At 38.5% G+C, this 20546-nt stretch overlaps 1 protein-coding gene across 1 annotated transcript in view; it reads right to left on the bottom strand.

Moving 5' to 3' along the window:
* Positions 1–243: 243 nt before the first annotated feature.
* Positions 244–20546, bottom strand: part of PPIG (peptidylprolyl isomerase G) — a 36716-nt gene continuing 16413 nt past the window's right edge. The window contains 7 exon segments of the mRNA XM_075070133.1: positions 244–1518; positions 1823–1959; positions 5153–5237; positions 6941–7108; positions 8987–9191; positions 19730–19869; positions 20017–20046. Of these exon segments, the coding sequence (XP_074926234.1) occupies positions 399–1518; positions 1823–1959; positions 5153–5237; positions 6941–7108; positions 8987–9191; positions 19730–19869; positions 20017–20046 (1885 nt within the window). The 3' untranslated portion in view covers positions 244–398.

Genomic DNA, 20546 nt, shown 5'->3' on the forward strand with positions numbered 1-20546 from the left:
ACAGACACAGCTTTGCAGAGTTCTACTAGCTTCAAAAGACATTTCATATATTTGAAGCTTCTCCCTGCCCTCAACTAAAAAAAGCCTCCTTACAGGCCGTCATATGTTTGCGATGGGCCAACCATGTTTATAAATTAAAAATGTATATGCAACACAGAAGGTATTCCCCTGGCTGTCAACACACAAAAAGGATACAAAAGCAATGAAATAGTTAAAACACAGCACACTGTATTACACATAAAATGTTTCTCATTTCAAGTTTATTAAAACTTTAGCAGTACAAATGATCCAGGTTTTAGATTATCAAAAGACCAAACTGAAGTCCACATTAAAAAAAAAAAGATGTTCCCCAAAATGTCTCAAAGTTTGAGACAGAATGGAAACAACAAGTCCATAGCTCATCCACGTCTGTCTTCATCTGTTCCAGGACTTGATTCATGATCAGACTTTTTATCCTTACGATGGGCATGACTTCTTTCCTGACTCTTTGATTTTTGGTTAATTTCTTTTTCTAGTGAAGATCTAGTCTTCTCTTTTTCCCTACTCCTGCGTGTAGATGATTTTTTTAATTCTCTATCCTTACTGCTTTGTCTTCTCTTTGAGTCTGGACTTTTATCCTGATCTCTACTAGCCTTTTTATCTTTATTGGTCTCAGGGCTACTGCTTCCACGGCTTTTTGAACGCTTCTTCCTTTGGCTTTCAGAGTCATTTTTCTTATGTGAACTTCTACTTTCTCTGTTCAGATACTTCTCTTTGTTTCTGCTTTGACTTTCTTCTCTTTCACGGCTCCTTGAGTCTCTCCTCCTCTTATTCTCTTTTCCTTTAGATTTTTCTGGTGTGCCTTTTCTCTCTCTACTTCTTGATCTTCCTTTTCTTTTTGCTTCTTTATCTTCATTTTTTGAATGCTCTCTACTTCTACTCCGGTCTCTCTCTCTACTTCTAGATCTGGCTCTCTTCCCTTTGTCTCTGCTTCTGCTTCGTTCTCTTGCTTTACTATTGGAACTATGTTTTCCTTTAGTCTGCTCACGTTCTTTGCTCCTTGATTTTCCATGTTTCTCCCTGTCTTTGCTTTTACTGTGATCTTGTTCATTACTTTTTGATCCTGCACTTTTACACCTCTCCTTACTTCTGCTCCTTTCTTTATCTCTCCCTCTGGAATCATGGTGCTTGTCTTTACCTCTCTCATGATCCCTCTCTTTGCTTCTCGATCTCACTCTCTTTTCTTCATGTCTGTTGTGCTTAGTGTCTCTTTCTCTGCTCTTTGATTTCTCTTTGCTTTTGCTCCGGCTTTTAGATTTAGCTCTTTTCTTGGCCTTGTTTTTATTATGCTTATCGTCTTTTTCTGAATTCCTCCTTGTCTCCCTGTCTTTACTTCTGGATTTGTGGTCTTTTGTCTTCTTCTCCTTTTCCCCTCTTCTGTTTGGACTCTCAGAGACTTGTCTGTGGTCTGATACTTTTCTCTCCTTTCCTCTCCCAGGGCTTTTTTGAGCATCTTTCTTATTTTCATTTACTTCACCCCTTGGAAAAAAAAATATTTATTTTTAAATCTTTTGAACGAAAATAACTGTACTACTGAAACTGTTAATCATTGCATGAAGTTAAATTTGTATTATAACATCTACATTAATGGCTAAGCAGTTACCATAATCATAAAGAGAGGTGGTTTAAAAGGGATAGAGCAAAGATAGCAACGAGAGAACTACACAAAAATCACATATTCTGAGAATAAAAAAAATTCACTGTGATACAACAGATGAGAAAATAGGCACCACTGTATTCTAGACAGAAATTCCAACGTACATAGGAAAAAGCAGTGTCTTACTTGTCTCCCTTTATCCATCTTTCTCCACTGGAAACTCTCATTCTTTGAGCTCTTTGCATTTCCTGCCTCCAATGTGGAGGAGTCTCACTGCGTCTGAAGCGATCCCTTGACCTGGATCTGGAAGGCGTCCGATAGCGCTTCAGAAGGCAAAAAAGAAAGACTGTTAGATATAACAGAGTTTAATATTCCACAGTAGGCAAGATGTGTTATATATCTAGGGTGAGATTCTGAGTTGCACCTACCAGAAATGCAGCACAGAACTGAGCCCACCAGAAAAAGAGGCAACAGCGGATTTATGTCATCCTTACATCACCTACATTCTGGGCTGCTCTGGGAGCCAGACTGGTTGCTAGCATAAATTGTGAGAGCTGGCATAATTTACAATATTCCTCTCACAGTCTGCCAATGGACTCCTCCACAACTTACAGTAACTGACAATTCACATAGCTGTCTCAGGCTAGGAGGACTCTCCTATATCTGACATGCCCCTCCCATCCTCACTACTAGGGTTTAGGGTGGAGGGAATCCTCAGAAGATAGTCTGCAGCTGTCTTCCTCAGTTACTCTCCCTTGACTGGATCCAGGGCTTTTAGAGCCAGTTTACATTGCTCCGGTCCCATTACCAGCAAGTAGGGGAGAATCTCACCTCTGGACTGCTGTCAAACTTCATAGTAAAAGTACTGAAACTAAAGGTAACACCTGTATAACATTATCTGAAAAAAACAGTTAGTTAAGAAATATAAAAACTTGCAAAGCAGTCTCATAACCACATTTTTTTGTTGCAGCCTGCTATTGAATTCTGATATGCAAAGTATGTTGGTTCAAATCTACCACCCTTTGTAAACTAGAATATTTCCCTTCTGAAAATCAATTCAGCTTTCCAGCACTTTATTAAGGCCTCTCACTAACGTAAAAGGTTAAAGAACCATTTCATTTTAAATCCCCATTTTCACTCACTAATAGCTTCCTCAAAAAATATATATTTTTTCCCTCATACATTTCTCGTGCTTACTCTCTGAGCCAAGAAGCAGCTTTCTTTGCAAGTTTGAGAAAAATGCCTTTTTGGAGTTAAGAGTGCAGGGCGTGGAGAGAGGAAGGGAGCGGTTTGGGGGGCATTTTTTTATTAAAAATGTTTTATCTGGTTTACTGCATTCAAGTAACTCAAAAGTGGCTTTATTTTCAAATATATACTCAGCATATAGAGAGTTCTGGAAGGAATGCAATCTGAGCTATATTTGGAAACAAACGAACACACAAGCACTTGAAAATTATGTACTAAATGACTAGGGCTCCTAGGCACTATAGAATTACAAAAATAATGCACTTACATTTTATATTCAGTTAAAATGGATACCTCAAATGTTTGATCAAATATCCACGCTGCAGTCTCAGAAATACCAAAAGACTTTAAATAAGTTTTATGTAAGAGCCAGGTATTATTATTATTCTTTGAAAGAGAATTGTTGGGCTTGAACCTGAAAATCTTTTAGATATTAAATCAAGTTTAAAGAACTTTTTTCTTGAGAATGAATACTGCTCACCATTGTCCTGCAATGAAAACTTTCCATAACATTTTGCAAAGCATCACCAGAGCAATACTTTACAAAATTTTTACCATTAGCTTTAAAATTTAAGTGCTATTGCAAATGTTCATCATTGTAGGCCAGGCTTGACATGAGTAACTGGACGTGGGTGAGGTCTCATTTCTTGAAAGGCAGAATTAGGGAGGTGAGTGGATCAGCAGGCTGGAAACAAAATGTTTGTCCTAGCTAAGATAAAGGGCAACACTCAGGAAACCATTTACAATGGCCAAGATTACCTTATTTTATGTTCTAGGCTTAAGAGTAAGTCATGCATGGGCAGAGCATGCTGTACAGGGATTGGTTCCTACAAAGTGACTAAAACAATCCCAAAATGCATGGACGCGACATATAGAAAAACGCAATGTAATGTGTAAATGTACATAAAAGAAGAAGAAGTTTGCTGTAAACTTTGGATGTGTGGTATGCCCTGTACCCATTCCCTACACTTCAGCCTTATCAATTCAAGTGTAGTTTGATTGTATGCCAATAAAGAAAACTCAGTGAAGAGTTCAGAGTTGAGCTGAGTTCATGGGACCCAAGTGGATAGGGTCTCAGGGGCTACTGAGTGGATAAGGTCTCAGATGCCACCCCAACATACCATTAAGTGGATAAGGTCTCAGGTTCTGGCCTGCTTTTACCATAATTTCAATTAGGCTTGCTTTCAGCTGAAATGATGATAAAAATGGATTCAGCCATTGATGCTGAATCTGTGTTGGAGCTCCCACAAATCCAGCTGATCTAGGATTAGTATCAGTGGGAATGTTTTTTCTGCATTTCCCCTAGTATACATGCTGCCTCACTGTCACAGTATAGAGTACAAGAGAAACCCCCAACCTGATTTAACAATCTAACTTCAGTGGACTTTATTAAAATTTAATCATGAGAAAATAATTTACTTGGAATTGTGTTATTTAGGATTATTGTTATTACAGATTCCTATTCCGAATCTCAAATCTCTGGCACCTGACAGGTCAGCACTTGATGGAACTAGGTTGTTTTTCTGAGCCATGTTTTCTGCTGGTGCCTGTCAGTAACTTTTTTTTTTTTTTTTAAATATTAAAAATTGTTCCAGATACATTCCTAGAGAGTTTTCTATTCTCTATAAAGGGGAATTTTGTTGTACACTGGATCCTTTGAAGAAAACAGCTGTTTTTCTGAAGATATACACAGATAAGAAGATCATCACTCACTTTTCCTCAGAGTTGGGGATTGTTTGGGCTTTGCTACTTTTAAAATGCTTACCAATCTCTTCCACCAAACTCCAACACTGAGCATGACAAATTAATGTTACTTTTTCATGGGACCACTGGCAAACTCAGATTTTGCCAGTGGTATTTAAGATTTTACAGTTAATTCCAAATGATTAACAACTCATGCTTTTGAACTTTCAAGTAATTTGGGTGAGCAAAACAGATGTAGTTTTTCTTTCAGAAACTTCAACAACAAAAATAAATTTTCTTTTAAATGTATTCAGTGAACAATACTGGCTAGTGCACAGATCAGGGGGAGTAGAGTCAGAACTACTGGATTCTATACCCAACCCTGCTATTGTCTCATTATATGATTACATCACTTAACCTTAATGCCTTACTCTGCCAATCTGTAAAATGGCATAATACCGCTCTTCCTCTCTCCCAAGAGGGATGTGAAATTGCTCTGAGATCCTCAGATGACATGTGCTATAAAAGTGCAAATCGTCACCAAGGTTGGGGTTTTTTATTTGTTTTTGTTTGTTTGTTTACACTTACCCTTGGTCCTCTTCCTTTTATTTTCCTTCCAGATCTGGTCACTAAAAGCCTTCTCTGGTATGACGACTGGGAATTTGATGGATTACTAAAAAATGAAGAGAACTGATGCTGTCTATTATATTGTTTTAAAAATTGTGGAGGGAGAAAGACCAGAAAAGATCATTTAGACAGACTCCACTACTATTTTGGATTGGGTCTTTTGCAAATTAAAAGAAGTCAGTCCAAATGAAAAGAAAGAATAACTCTCACTCTCCAGCCAGTTCAGATAATAACTAATGGTCATCACTTCACTACTTTTAAATATTATCATCCTATTCATAGTATAAAAAAGGCATACAATGTTTTAAAAAATCCCTTTAGGGGTAGATAGGAGAAGTGTTCTCTTACACATTTTTGGAAAAAGACCTGGCATAGGAACATCTCAGTACATGTACATGCCAAAACAAAGTCACTGTGTCATCATAATATAAGCCTGCCCTTTCCTCATTCCTATCGTTCATCATTCTGCCTAAATTTGTTCTACGTTCTTAAGGATAGGAACCTGGTCTCTTTAAACATTTCTCCAATGCATCTAAGCACTCTTTCGAGTGCTGCAAAAATAAATAATAATTTGCAGTGGAATTACAGCTTGTGAAATGTTCCAAGGAGTGAACAACTCTGTTTAGCCTCAGGATAGGTATTGTACCATCATGGCTTGTGCTGTACAAGACTGACTACACTAACTGACCAGTGTGCTCCAACCTTGATCTGGAGAGAGAACTTAAAAGGCTGAGAGTCATCTGCCTGGTCCAATGGAACTCCCTCCCACAAGATAATACTGAGGCCAAGAGCACAGTAAGAGAATCATGCACATATATCAAGAACAATAGATATACTTTTTATCTTGTCTAGTACAGGGAATACAAATCTCTGTAAAGTAAACCACTAACTGAATGTGGGCAGGAATGCATTTCCTATATGGGCAGTTTATTTCATAACTATCCACTATAATGTTTCTTGCACTGTCTCAGAAATTTCTATACTGGCTATAGTCAGTAATAAGATACTAGAAAATATTAACTATTGGTCTGATAAGGTATGGCAGAAAGAATCAGTGTCCAATTTAAGGTGGTTCATCAGAAACTAAATTGAGAAACATAATATTTCATATGAGCCACTAAACTGTAATATGGTGCTGAAATTCCACTTGATTCTAATGAGTCAAGGCGTGTGAGGTAATATCTTTTACTGGACCAACTTCTGGTGGAGAGAGAAGCATGGGGACCAAACAGAGCTCTCCTTCTAATTATCTGGGAAAGGTCTCAAGAACTCTGTGTGGCATGAAAGGTGCTCTCTCTCACTAAGAGAAGTTGGTCCAATAAAAGATATTACCTTACCCACCTTGTCTCTCTAATTTCCTGGGACCAACACAGCTACAACTGTGCTGCATACAACCCCTGATACTAAAGCAGTGATCTACCCTTGAAGTTAAAGGCTCTATATACTGTTTGTAAATCCCCAGAGCCAGCCATCTCAAGTGGAAACTGTATTTGCAAGTCAGTGCTTAAATTTTCCTCTATTCCTTCTTACATTATTTTCCTTGTAAAATTCCCTTAAGATGTATCATTGTAATATCCACACTACTCACCCTTAAAAACAAGAACATTTTATGAAATCTGAAGTGTCATTGCTCATAACGTGCCAGTGGTTAAGCACCACATGGGAAACCTGGACTTCACCTATGAATCTAAAAGTACTTGATCAAACCATTGTCAGTGTGCAGTCCCACTCAAACATATGTAAGCTTACCTCTCTCTTTCCTTCTCCCTGCTCTTCCTTTCTTTTTCTTTTTCATCTACTTTAGGAGGACTTTTTCTCATGAGGAACCTGTTTTCTGGTACAGGAGGGATCTCCTCGGGACGGACAGTAGACACTGACTGTGCTTCAGGGTTTTCATCTTCACTTTCACTGGATGAGCTTTATTTATACAGAAAACAAAAAGCTATCAATGCTTCAGTTTTAAATATTTGTGTACTTTAGATTTGGGCTTTCTAGGAAAGGTCTCTCAATCTGTCTATACGTAAGTACTACAGAAGCGTTGTCAACTGAAGATACACATAGAAAAAAAGAGGAATTATTTACTTGGTCATCAGAGCAATTTAGAAAAGGTCTGAGTTCTGCAGGTTATACTTAATGGTCTTTGTAGTAGTAATAAAAAAAATCTAGCTAAGGCACAAAAATCTGAAAGTTATCAACCCAAGCACTTACAGATATTTGAAACTATTTACACATATAAAATAAAGGCTAAGGCTTCAAAAACAGCAGCCATTTTGCTCCCATGAGGTCTTCACTCAGAGATGTATATTATGTATGTATTCCTAACTGACATTATAAAAGATTTTTAACCAATGATTTTTTAATACATACAGTGAATTGCTAAATATACTTATACTGTATCTTTAGATTAGAGCTGACTGTAAATTTTCTGAGGAGCCTGAGCATCCATAGTCTGTAGCTCTGAGCACAGCCCTGCCATGCCAGGGCTTCCAGGCTCCCTTCTGTGGAGCTGAGAGCATGGAAGCCCCAGAAGTCCAGCTCCTAGCTCCACAGCCACAAGCCTGAAAACCCTGAGAACTTTGGCTCATAGTCCTTCCAAGGTACCTGCCACTGAGACGGGAACCTGGAGGTCCTGGTATGGTCTTCCAGGGACTGTGACTCTAGGGCAGGCACACAATGAAGACTGCCCTGAGCTGGGAACCCCAGGGCTTCCAGACTCCTGGGCCAGCTGGCTCCATGGGCTGCCTGACTTTGAATGAAGTCAAATGTCCAAATACCAAAATTTCTCACAAATAGAAAGTTTCAGCCAACTCTACTTTAGAAGAAACGGAGTTTGGAAAATTTATATAAAAAGGGTCACGTTCAGATTGTGTGTTTGAATATAAAACTGAGAGGAATTGTATAATTATTTGTCGGAATCTAAAGGGACCATGGGAAAGGTGAGTGCATATAGATGGTAAGATACATGAAGCTGAGGCTGGTCTGAAGAATAGTACTGCTGTAACAGATGATTTCCTCAATTCTTAGTGGTTGCGCTGAAAGAAAATACACACTTGCACAACTTTACCTCTACGTCAGATTTTTGCACGGGAATACTCTAGTAAACTGAGGGTAACATTTTCAGAAGCAGCCAAGTGACTTAGGAGCCTAAAGTTACATTGCCTTTTAAGGAGACTTTGGTGTGCTTGGGTAAAATTTTCAAAAGCACTTGACAGGTTTAACTTTGGCACCTGATTTTTGAGAAGTTATTACAAGTTACACATCAGTAAATTAAGGTGTTAATATGTTTGAGCTTTAATTTTGTTCATTTTAGACCTGTATACTCCTCATCATACATTATAAAGTCTCATTGTGTACAAATTAATTCATGTTAATGAATATAAAAACGAGTCAAGGCATTAACTTTACAATGTGCAATTTTACAAATCAACACATGAAAATCTCAATCCAAACTACACAAGTGGCTCTTGTTACACACACTGGCAATAATGTATAGTACTAAAGCAGGAAAACTGAAGTCATTTACAAAAAAAAATAATCAAGAAGCCTCCAATCCTCACACACCTAACTGGTGCTAGTTCAAACAGACATGTACCAAAGAATATTATGTATGTGCAAAAACTGAAGCGAACTTATTCACAGAAATTTCCTATATCAAGACCAAAACAAGAAAGTAGCTAGCTGAAAATATTTATTCTTCTACAGCATATGTACTAACATATATTAAGTTTTACATTTTTAACAAAAACCAATATGGACTGGTTCCAAAAGTCTTTTAGAATAGCAAAATAATCCTACCTTTTCTTACTTTTCTTTCTCTTTTTCTTTTCCTTCTTATGTTTTCTAGAATTTTTCTTGTGTTTCTTTTTTCTCTTTTTAGGTTTCTCTTCAGAAGCACTTTCAGAATCAGATGATGAATCAGAAGAAGATTTTGAATCACTTGAACTTTCTGAATCACTGGATGAGGAGGATGACTTGTGTCTTTTCCTCTCTTCTTTCTTGGCTATAAATCAAAGTTACAAAGACATATATTTAGATGTCAAACAATTACACTGAAAGCTCAGAATAGACAATTCTATCTAATATCTCCCAAACTTCCTAAATAATTCTGACACAATACTTTATCTTGTAACTAAAGTCATTATGGTAAATACATAATAAAAAGATTTGGTGGAAAATAATTTTGTCATACAAATAATGGAGAAATTTTTAAAACAATACATAATAGCCCATTTATTTTAATTTATTTAAAATTACAAAGAAAAAATTTTATTACCAACTGTGAACTCAGTAATGCTTAGCACTTTAATTGTACTAAAATATTACTTCTTTTTAGCAGCAATCTTACATTAAAGTATAACACAGAATGAAAAGTCTTATAAGGAATTTGTTCTCTAGTTTCCAGTATTAACATGATCTCAGACAATCTATTCTATTGAAACCCAATTAAACCAGTTTGATAGCAGCAGCAGATGACCTAGGCTGATCCACCCAGCAGCTAGTTCAGCATGAAATACCATAGATTTGGAAAGACCCAAGAAAAAGATGATAATTCTTAAGTGAAACTGAGCTCAGAAAATAGAAGTGACCCTCAGAGCTCATCATTTTTCCACAAAAATATGCCAAGAAGTATGATGGTGCAAGCCAACTACTAATTGCCTCAGGTTAGAAAGAAACCTCCACTATGGGTAGGTTTTTCCACAACTATCCATTGTAAAGTTCCTTGCACCTTCCTCAACAGTCCATGAAAGGATACTGGGCTCAATGGACCATTAATCTGATATCGTATGCCAGTTTCTATGTCTTATCATATCTTTGGCCTCTAAATGAAAAGGAGTTCAGTGCCACTTTTGGAGGCAGATATCAAGTCCATTAGGGCCTAGATTGAGAACCTAATTTCTTAACTTTGACGGTATGGGAAGAAGGTATCATTAAAAAGGAGATGAAAATGGCAAAAGCAGTAGTGTAAAAGACACAATTGTAAAACAATATAATGTATTTCATCCTTTCATCAATCAAGTAAAATAAAAAAGGGTGTCAACTAGATATATTAATCAATTCAATCCAAGCTATTCTCCAGCCAGACTTGTCCCTATGTCTCCAAAAGACTGTCAAAATAGGGGAGTTGTAGGATATTTTCAGACTCTGGAACATCATTATAATTGATTAATACAATTAGTTTTAAGTTTTATCCCCCTCACACCTACAGAAAAACATCACTGGCTATAGGACAGTTTTGTATGGTAAAAGACTCAATCTCAGGCACTAGAGAAGACAAGAAATGCCAAAAGAAATTTTTTAAAAAAATGAATCCCCATTGTGTCTGTAGAAAACTGCATTTAAGCAGAAAGTTCGTTATGATCTTAAAAACAGATTTCAGAGTCAAAGAAGGATTTTAAATTTGAATACGACTCCCAGCTGGGTTCATGTTCGTCTACTTAAACAGTTATTGAGAGCTATTTTAGAAGTTAATTAATCAGTTTCACTACTGGTTTATGCTGATTTCAGCTGATATACCCCCATGTATAGAAAATGGAATGTCTGCTTGGTGCAAGTTATAGAGGCAAAAAGCAGCCTCAAACTTCCTTCTAAGGCAAGGTTGTTTGCAAAGGGGGAGGCAGGAGCACAAAAATGTGGGCACAGGAAGTCAGTACAGCTGGAAAGTGGATGCTGCTACCTCAGAAGAAGACATGGTTGGGATGTGCACCAACTCAATGAATCCCTTCTGAAGCTGCAAACTAAAACATTGCCTCTTCTGGAAGGAGCCATGAGAAAGAGCACCAAAAGAAGCCACCGAGGTGAGCCGAGCACAGGAGTTTTGATAGTGCAGAGAGGCGTAATCTGTACCTAACTGTGGTGGAATAAAATTTGGTTATAAAATGAATATTGAGCTAATACACTGGAGTAGCTGTTCTTCAGAAAAATGGCCACAATTCCACAAAATATAGCCTCAATTTTCTTCACTGCAGGTTTACAAACCCATGGAGGTTGAAATGACTGGAGCTCCACAGTTCAATAGAAGTGAGCCCCTCAACAGCTCTAAATAAATGAAGGCTGACAACCAGCTTCTTTCCTATGAAGCTCCTTAATTCTGCAGAAATGAAGTTGCAGAAAAACTACACTCCAACAGAGACCTCTGTTGGCAGCCCCAGATAACATGAAGCTTTTGTGTATCCAGAGAACTTAAGAACAATGAGTGGGTTTTATTGGGTTCAACCTTTTAACTCAAACCATGCACTGGAAGTTATACACTAGTTATTTTGAAAATGAAATGAGAACTCAGTTAATTCCATATTTCAAGTAGAACCACTAGACAGTGGTCAGAAGGAGAGGACTACCTCTATGTACAGAGCTAGAGAAGGTGAAGAACTTCTCTTGAACTAGTGTATACCTGGAAATCCCCCTTAGAGGGGTATAAACTGCTAATTCAGGAGCAGTGTATTCATTCTGGAAATTAACAACAACTTTAGGTCCATCAAACGACTCAGCTGTCATTAATAAAATGTCTGTCTTTTAACTGAGTTCCACGATCATAGTCACAGATATAAGTGGTCAGAGCAGGGGTTGTCATATTCAGCCCTCAAGCTGGGCTGGTTTGGTTTTGTTTGTTTGTTTTTTATGAAAGAGGAGATAATCCTAAAAAAATGGAAAAAATAATAAATACCATTCAGATATTCATATCTATAGTCTCTTGCCCATTTATCTATGTTAACTACCTCTTCTACCCAAAAGAGGGGATATAAAGAGAACAGATACTCCCCCTTTCCCCATCCATTAAACAGAAGGGCAAGCCAAGTCAACAGCACGCTCGTTTTTTAAAAGGTGTAATTTTGGGGACCTGCAAGACAGCAACACACAGAGAGAACAAATCTCTCTGACCCAATTCAGTTTCACATGTCTTAGGCCTAAAGATTGTACAGTCAGTGGATTATTCAACCAGCAGCTAAGACAGGATTGCCATTTGTTTTCCAGTTATTATTACACCATCCTGACAGATCATAAGGGTTGGATGTAGCTGTATCCCAACAATTATCAACTGCAAAAAAAAGTGTATATAGTATCCAGTATGATGGACGTCATGGAAGCAAAGGCAACTTACTTCTCCAGTATCGATGCATCACCTGTAATCAGAGGTTAGTATTTCTCACTACATTAAGCTTTTTAATATTATCACAGAAAAGTCTGTTCTGATCTGGACTGGAAGAACCAAATCAGTGGGGACAGATCCACATCTGGAAGGCAAAGCATTCACATCATCTCTGGTTGAGTTTCAGCCAACTTCCATCACATACTCTTGATCTGCTGGGGGCACTTCAGGTTATTGTTTACAAGTTGGACATGTCCCTCATGGCTAGCAAGATCAAGTAGACAGACACTGTGTTTGCTGTTGGCAGTGCGTGTTAATTCTTTCTAATGAAGGGCAAGATGCCACTGTTTCTCATATGAGCAGTAATTAGGCTACTGATAACCATCCCTTCATCTAAACACTCTTACTACCACCTTGTCTCAAATATGCCTTTTCTGGATAAAGTCAACGAGGCATGCAGTAATGAGACAGTCAATCCAGTTTCTGATTGATTATATTTGGCCGACTCTTCGATTGCCCTCTAGTGATGGAAGCAACAATTTCAAAAGCTGTCTGGATGGGCAGGTAAGATCACTGAAGCAGTTCTGCTCTTTCAGAGAAATACCAGATGGTGCTGTTGGCTTGCTGGTCCAATGGCTTTCTAGAGGAATTTATATTGAGGTGCTACATGTACACTGGTGAAATGCAACTATTTTTTTCATTGCATGCAGACTGGGTGCTCTCTTTGCTTTTCCAGTGCCTGGCTGAGATAGTGACTTGGATGACAGCAAGCTGGTGAAGCTGAATCCAGACAGCAATGAGATGGCTATTCACTGCACAGAAGCTTCTAGACCAGCTGACGGGCATGGTATTTTGCCCCTGCATTTGCTCATCCTAAACAAGGGGGTTTGCAATTTATGGGTACTCTTCTGAGCCCGAGATGGTACACTGGCCAAAAGTGTCTTTCCCCAACCGCACCTAAAACAACTGTAATCACTTTTCGGTTTTACACAACTTCACAATTATTCATACCTTTGTGACCTACAGAATGGATTAGCATAATGTTCTCAATATTCTCACTTGGAAGTTTCAGCTGGTACAGATTGCAAAGGCCTGACTGCCTACTGCAGTTGGCCACAGACACTACATCAGTGCTACATAGACTGTTAGCTTCCTGTTCACTTTTGGGCCCAATTCAAAGTGAAAAGTTCTCTCTTAGAAGGCATATATGGTTTGGCTCTTAACCACCTGAGACCATTTCTTTAGTTATGCACTACCATGGTAACTGAAGTTATCTGACAAGCTTGTTAAGCATCCCTAAAGCTGCTGGCAGAATGTTTTCAAGGGAGAGGCCTCTACTCCATCATCTGCTTTCATTGTTGGTCCAATACAGAAGAACAAGGCATAAAGTCTATTTTCTCAAGCTTTTGCCTAAGAGGCTTATTTATACGGTTTGTATAGAATGTCAACTTAGTAAATTATTTGTTACACAAATTTTGTATTTGTACATCTGTCCAGTGAACATGATGGGTGCATTTTTAAAATTGAAAAATTAAGAGTTTCCAAATACATTTAGTGAAAAGGAGTCTCGTATAAATGTCCACTCTTCCTTTGCTGTACACAGAGGCATCACCACATAATCTATTGGCTGTTCAGCAGAGTAACAGTTCATTCAGTTAGCTCTGAACTAACTCTTGAAAAAGGCCTACCGTACTCTACTGTCATATTCTTCCCAAACACAGAAGAACTTGACTTTCTCTTCACTCAGGACAGCATCCTCCTGGGAAACATCACTGCATTTCTTCCTATCTAAACTTAATTGAAACAAGATGGCTCCAAGCCCCAATTAAGAAATGTCTGTGTAAAGAATGAAAGAATGGGTGGAGTCAAGTTCTGCAGTTCCCCTTTCCTGTGATAATATTGTCTAGACCTTGTCAAAACCAATTTGGGATGCAGTTTTATTTCCAACTTTGTGGCAAGTTTAGATCTGTAATAAAGTTGCTACTTCAAACTTACTACTAAGTAAGTGGGAACTGAAGGTATGGAACTCTCCAGGGTAGACTGCCTACCTGAACAGAGCAGAATGTAAAATGCAAGAAACTGTTGCAAGCTTACTTCAGTGCCTGACATATTTGTGGAAGAGGATGAACATGGAATGTTGTGAAATTGCTGTGCAAAGTGAACATAAAGAATGATTATGATTTTCTGCAAACACATGATCGTTTATGTACAAAGGCAAATATTCCTTCCTGAATACCAGAACAAGCTTGCCCCCAGTCAATTACAGGCCAGAGCAGAGAACTCACTGTCAGGGTTTACTATAAAAGAAAGAGGATTTAGGCTGACAGCCAGATGTTATTTCTCTCCATTTTTTTTTCTTATAAAATTTCAGCCTATAAATATGTTTAAAACAGGCCCCTTCCTCCCCAGCCCATCCACCATATTGTCCAGAACTTATCAGACTTCATAAATCACAGCCAAATGGCATAGCTGTCCACTCTCCACACTTCAAACCTCTTATGAAATGTAGCCACTATTATGACACCACAGACTATTATGCTTGAATGGGAGATAAGTCTGCCTGTTGGGCCAGATGCTAACTCAGATTCATAAAGCTCAGGCCAGAGAAGACCACCAGATCATATAGTACGACCTCCAGTATACCATAGGCCATTACATTTCCTGTATTGAGCGCAGTGACTTGTGTTTGGCTAAAGCACATTTTCCAGAAAAGCTTCCAAGTCTTGAGTTCAAGATATCAAGAGGTGAAGAATTCACCACTTCCCTTAGTAGTTTGTTCAAATGGTTAATCACCTTCACAGTGATTCATGTCCAACTTCCAATTTTAATTTGTCTGGCTTCAACTTTCAGTCACTGGTTCTTCTTATGCCTTTCTCCACTAGATTAAATAGCACACTAGTACCAGTATTTTCTTCCATTACGGTACTTATACACTAATCAAGTAACTGCCAAATCATCTTTTTTTGGTAAGCTAAACAGATTGTGCTCTCAGTCTCTGACTGCAAGGCATTTTCTCTAGCCTCTGAATCATTTCTGTATTGCACCTTCTCCAATTTTTCCAACATTTACATTCACAACAGGACACAGCATTCTAATCTCTCTCACCTATGCTGTATACAGAGGTAAAAATCATCACCCTACTTACTGCTCCCCTGTTCATGTATCTTAAGAATCACAATAGTCCTTTTTGCCACAGCATCACACAGGGAACTCATGTTCACTTGTACACTATGATCCCTAAATCTGCTTTCCAGGATACAGTCCCCCATTCTGTAGGATCCTTATTCCCTAATATGTAACTTTTCATTTGGCTATATTAAATTGCATTTTGTTTGAATGGGCCCAGTTCACCACATGATCCAAATCACTCTGTATGACTGTAAACCATTTAACCAAATCCTTGTGTCATCTGCAAAATTTATATTTTTATATTTATTTTCAGATCATTGATGAAAATACTAGACATCAAGCCTAGTACTGATCCCTGCAAAACTCCACTAGAAACACTCCTATTTAATTATTATTTCCTACTGACAACTACTTTGAGATGTCAGTTAGCCAGTTATTCATCATATAATAATAATTTTTTAATCAGAATATCATGCGGTACTAAATTAAATACCTTACAAAGGTTTACATATATTACATCTAAAGTTACTTTTATCAACCAAACTTGTAATGTAAAAGAATTAAATCATATTTGTTTGATAAGACCTAGTTTCTACAAAACCATGCTCACTGGCATTAATATTCCTATTCGTTAACAGCTGAATCTTATACCAGCTTTTCTGTTGTTTTGCCTGAGACTGATGTTAGACTAACCGACCTATAGTTACCCAAATCATACCACTTGCTCTTTTTGAATAGTGACACAATATTAGCACTCTTCCAGACTTTTGGAATTTCCCTGGTATTCCAAGATTTATTAACAATTAATATCAGTGGGCCAAAGATCTCCTCAGCCAACACTTGCAATTGGCTGAAAGTTATCCAGTCCTGCTAATTTAAAAACACATCCTTAGCTGATGATGACATCCTCCTTAGTTACTATTGAACTAGAAAGTACTTCATCGTCCTCATGTGATACAAGTACAAGTCTTTCCAAATACAGAAAAGGAATATTTATTGAACCCTTCTGCCTCTTTTGCACCATTAACAACGTTACTATCTCCCTAGTAATGGGTATTGGCCCATTACTACATGATTTCTTTTGTTCCGAATATATTTTAAAAACTTCTTCGACCTACCAGCCATGATTTTTGCCCTTTTGTCTTTAGTTTGCTTTATCAATTTTTTATACTTAATAACATCTAATTTATATCGATTACTATTTATTTCCCTTTCCCCCTCCCATGTTATAGATTTCTTTATTATCAATTTCTTTGAGGCATCAAAGGGGACAAAAGATTGGTAATATATCCCCCTCACCTTGGCGAGAAACCTGTCGAACTCCAAGTTATAGCTTCTGTTTTAGCCTTCTGTCACTTGTCATGCTCTTTGCTCTCTGCACTCCTCAGAAACAGCCTTCCAACTATGCCCAAAGTCCAAGTAAATTAGCCCAACAATCAAGTAACCAAGCAATCCTTAATTCCTTTCACCCATACCCCACATTTATCACTTCTCTGCAGAAGCACAATTCCTCTCCTCCACATTGTACTTCTATCACCCATGATAGTACCCTAGAATACAATCCCCTTATTTTTACCCAATTAATAGTATCTGAGAACCCAATCTCTACCCCCCAAATTATTTTTACCCGACTTTACACCTTCCAACCCAAAACCATACTCCTACTGCAACTCAAGCCATTCCCTGACCTCACTGAAGCTCCCCATGAAACCCAAGATTTGTCAGCTTTATTTCTAGTCCTTACAGATACAGCCTTGTAATCCATTCACCCTCTTCTTTCCCTGGATATTGCCACCTCACCTAGACCTAAGCCAAAAGTGTTTTAGTTCAGCCTCCCTTGCTATGAGATGATGATCAAACTGCAAAGAAATTTTTGGTCACTCTCTCCAGGAACTCACCCACCCTTCTTTTGTCTTTATGCCAGTTTCCCTGAAGCAGTCTGCTCCAGTAACTGCCACACTTCATAGCACATGTTCCCTCTTGCCTCCTGCAATAAAATACTGCATAGCTCCACTGTCTGATGCCTCTCTGCTGCTGGTCTTCCATGACCACCAGTAGTACTCTGTTCTGCTCACCTCCCAGGAATTGGTCCTCACATCTGGATTCCCTGGCCTCTTCCTGACCATGACTCCAAGGGTCTCTCCTGCCCCATCACTCAGCCTTGGACTGCAGCTGAGCCAATATCCTTTTGCTGATGTGACAGACTGTTCCTCCCATCTCCAGGTACTCAGGTCATCACAGCTCACCAGCGGGGTCCTGGTCATGCCCTCAGCGAACCAATTTAGCCATACAGTCATCTCCCACAACAGGGACAGATTTCATCTTGCAGTAGCCTCCACAGGTACTCTCTCTGCTAACAGCAGAGTCCTCCACTCACCACGAACTCCGTCAGTCTGTCAGGTAGCACCTTCATCAGGCTGGTTCAGCATTAGTGCCCCTTCCTGGGGGCCCACACTCCTCCCCATATTCAGCTCTGCCCTCCACCTGCCCGCTCCTGGCGCCTCTAAGACCTCTTGTTCTCCATGTTCTCCTGCTGCCCACCAGTATCTAGTACTGTGCCTCATGGTCTGTTGAGTGGCTCAACCCACGGCCCTGGCAGCAATCTCCCTCTGCGGCACATCAGAGCAGCTACAGGAAGCAGGATCTCCAGACTCCTAGCAGTACCCAGGCGAAGAGACACAAGAAGAGGGCCCAGGACTCAGACATACAGGTGGGATCAGACAGTCAGATCTCTCCAGAAGTCTGTTTTCTTTCAGGAAAAGTTAAAGGAAAAAGATTTCTTTTATTCTTTTGCTCGGTGCTACTTTAAAGCCCTCAAGCAGGGTCTTAAAACACCAGACAGTTCAGCTCCAACTAAAACCTCTGTTAGTCATTCAGTTTCCAACCTTTTAGAATAGCCCTATGAAGGGAACAGGGTGGACTAGGATATATATATCATGCAAGGGATTGTCTCATCCACAAGCTCTATCCATTATATATATTCATCTATATCTACTAGCCCATCCCATTCACTGTTAGAATATTATGTCTGTCACAAGACAAGTGCTAACCAAAGAAACTGCAAGAAAATAAAATTTGATATCCTAACATCCAGGACATCTTATGAACCAGCAGAAAGTTGTCAACTTGTAGACACCCCTAGCCACAATGCAGTCTATCACTGACTTTTGGGAATGAAGATCACTTCATAACCCAAAGCCATTCTTCTGCCAATCATATCAGAAGATGGAAGAATAGCACGAAAGAGGAGGGAAATAAATCAAGAAGTTCAAGTATGAATGTTCGTCTGCTTCCCTTAGGCCAAAGAAACAGGGTAATCCTTGTCTTGTGCTTCAACATCCTTGTTGCAACCCTTCCAAGTAGGCATCATCTGGAAGGTGCTAAGAATGAGTAAGCAAGAGGGTCCCTGTTAAAATTCCTATCAGACAGGCATCCTGAGACTCCTCTACTGGGGTTCTCCATCACAATGAGAGCAGTCTTTGTACTAAATTATTTTGTCAGAGGAGCAGGGGCTAACTTCCAACCCCATGTTCAGCTCTGGAAGAGCACAGCAGAGCAGAGCATCCTTTCCAGAGAAAGAGGCAGATTCTGTTATATCCCTGTTAATAATTCAAAGTACCTTACAAAGCATACTTACAGCAGGGCAAATTGCAGGTCTTCCTAACCTAGCTACTCACCTGAAGCACTGTAGATGAGGACCATACCCAGAATCACAAGCTCAATAGAAGCAGCAGGTGTTAAGAAAAGTCAGACTGACATCAGTATATTTATATGCCAGATGACTCTTTATAGGAGCAGTACCTATCAGAAAAGTACCAGAAGCAGATTGGGCTAGCATAGAAAGGCCCAAACCTTGAGAACCACTGAGAAAAGCGTTAATTCATTCCCCAATGGCCAGAGGCAGGGGAGCTGCAGTTCTTCCTTGTTCCTAGAAGAAGAAACAAAAGATAAGAGGCTGGAGTGCCAAAATGTGCACTCCAGCTGCCAGGACAAAGGAAGAAAGACTAAAGAGGAATGGCTGGGGCCAACTCATATAGGCTGTTAGAGATTGATATTTATTTTGTCTATAGGTTGCTTGATCATATGACTATGTGGGAGATTTTTTTTAGCATGGGATAAAATATATAACAAAATGACATTTCTTTAATAATGTCTCTGTCACTAGCTTTTCAGTTACTAGAAGGTACACAGTTTACTATGGGCAATTACTAATGTCTTTATGAGCTCTCCATCCATTACAAACGTGTTTCTATTTACTATATTATAAGAACCGAGGAAAAAAAAGCTACACTTACATGTGTTAGAAATAGGTAGTTCAACCTTACCTTTGGATTTTGGAATCAACTCTCCACAACTCAGTATTCGTACTTCAGCATATGGTTTACTAGATGCATCTGTTTTCTGGTTTTCTATTTCTCTCACAACTTCCTGTCCTGAGATGACTTGTCCAAAAACAACATGAAGTCTGAAGATTTAAAAATATATATATATAAATAAATAAAAGATAAAATGCAAGTTTTCTACAGCAATAAAAGATTAAAAATATTTAGCATCTAAAATTTTCAAAGTAGTGTCCACTTCACAAACAAAATAAAGGAGATAAGATATTTACCCATCTAAGTGAGGTGTAGGCTTGGTTGTTCTTTTGATACGATCAAAAGGAATAATTAAAAACAAAGAGAAAAACAAAAAATTAGCACCCTTTACAAAGGGAACAAAACTGCATTTGAAACAAAATTAAGTACATGTATTAAGTTAAAAATTATCTTGAATTAATAAATTAAGAATTCTGTTTTGTTCAATTTATAACAGCCATGTAGTTATAGTTTAAGTATCACTGAATGAAACATTACATAAGGTTCCTACTAAAATCCTTACTTTGTTTGATAAAAATTTTTAAGGAAGTAAAAGAAGATATTCTAGCATTAATCCAATTTTTAGATAGTATCTTGTACACATAGCATCACAAAATGCTATTATTGACTCAATCAATGAACACTTGAGGGGAGATTTAAAAAGAAAATGAAGCTGTACCTCAGAAGAGATTGCAAATAGTCTTATAGTCATTAGAACAGAAAGCAGTGAGAAGTCAGAAAAGAAAAACAGCTGGGCACCTGCTTCATGACATTTGATGTAGCTCTA

This window comes from Chelonoidis abingdonii, chromosome 10, assembly GCF_003597395.2.
Source record: "Chelonoidis abingdonii isolate Lonesome George chromosome 10, CheloAbing_2.0, whole genome shotgun sequence".
NCBI classification, from domain to species: Eukaryota; Metazoa; Chordata; order Testudines; family Testudinidae; genus Chelonoidis; species Chelonoidis abingdonii.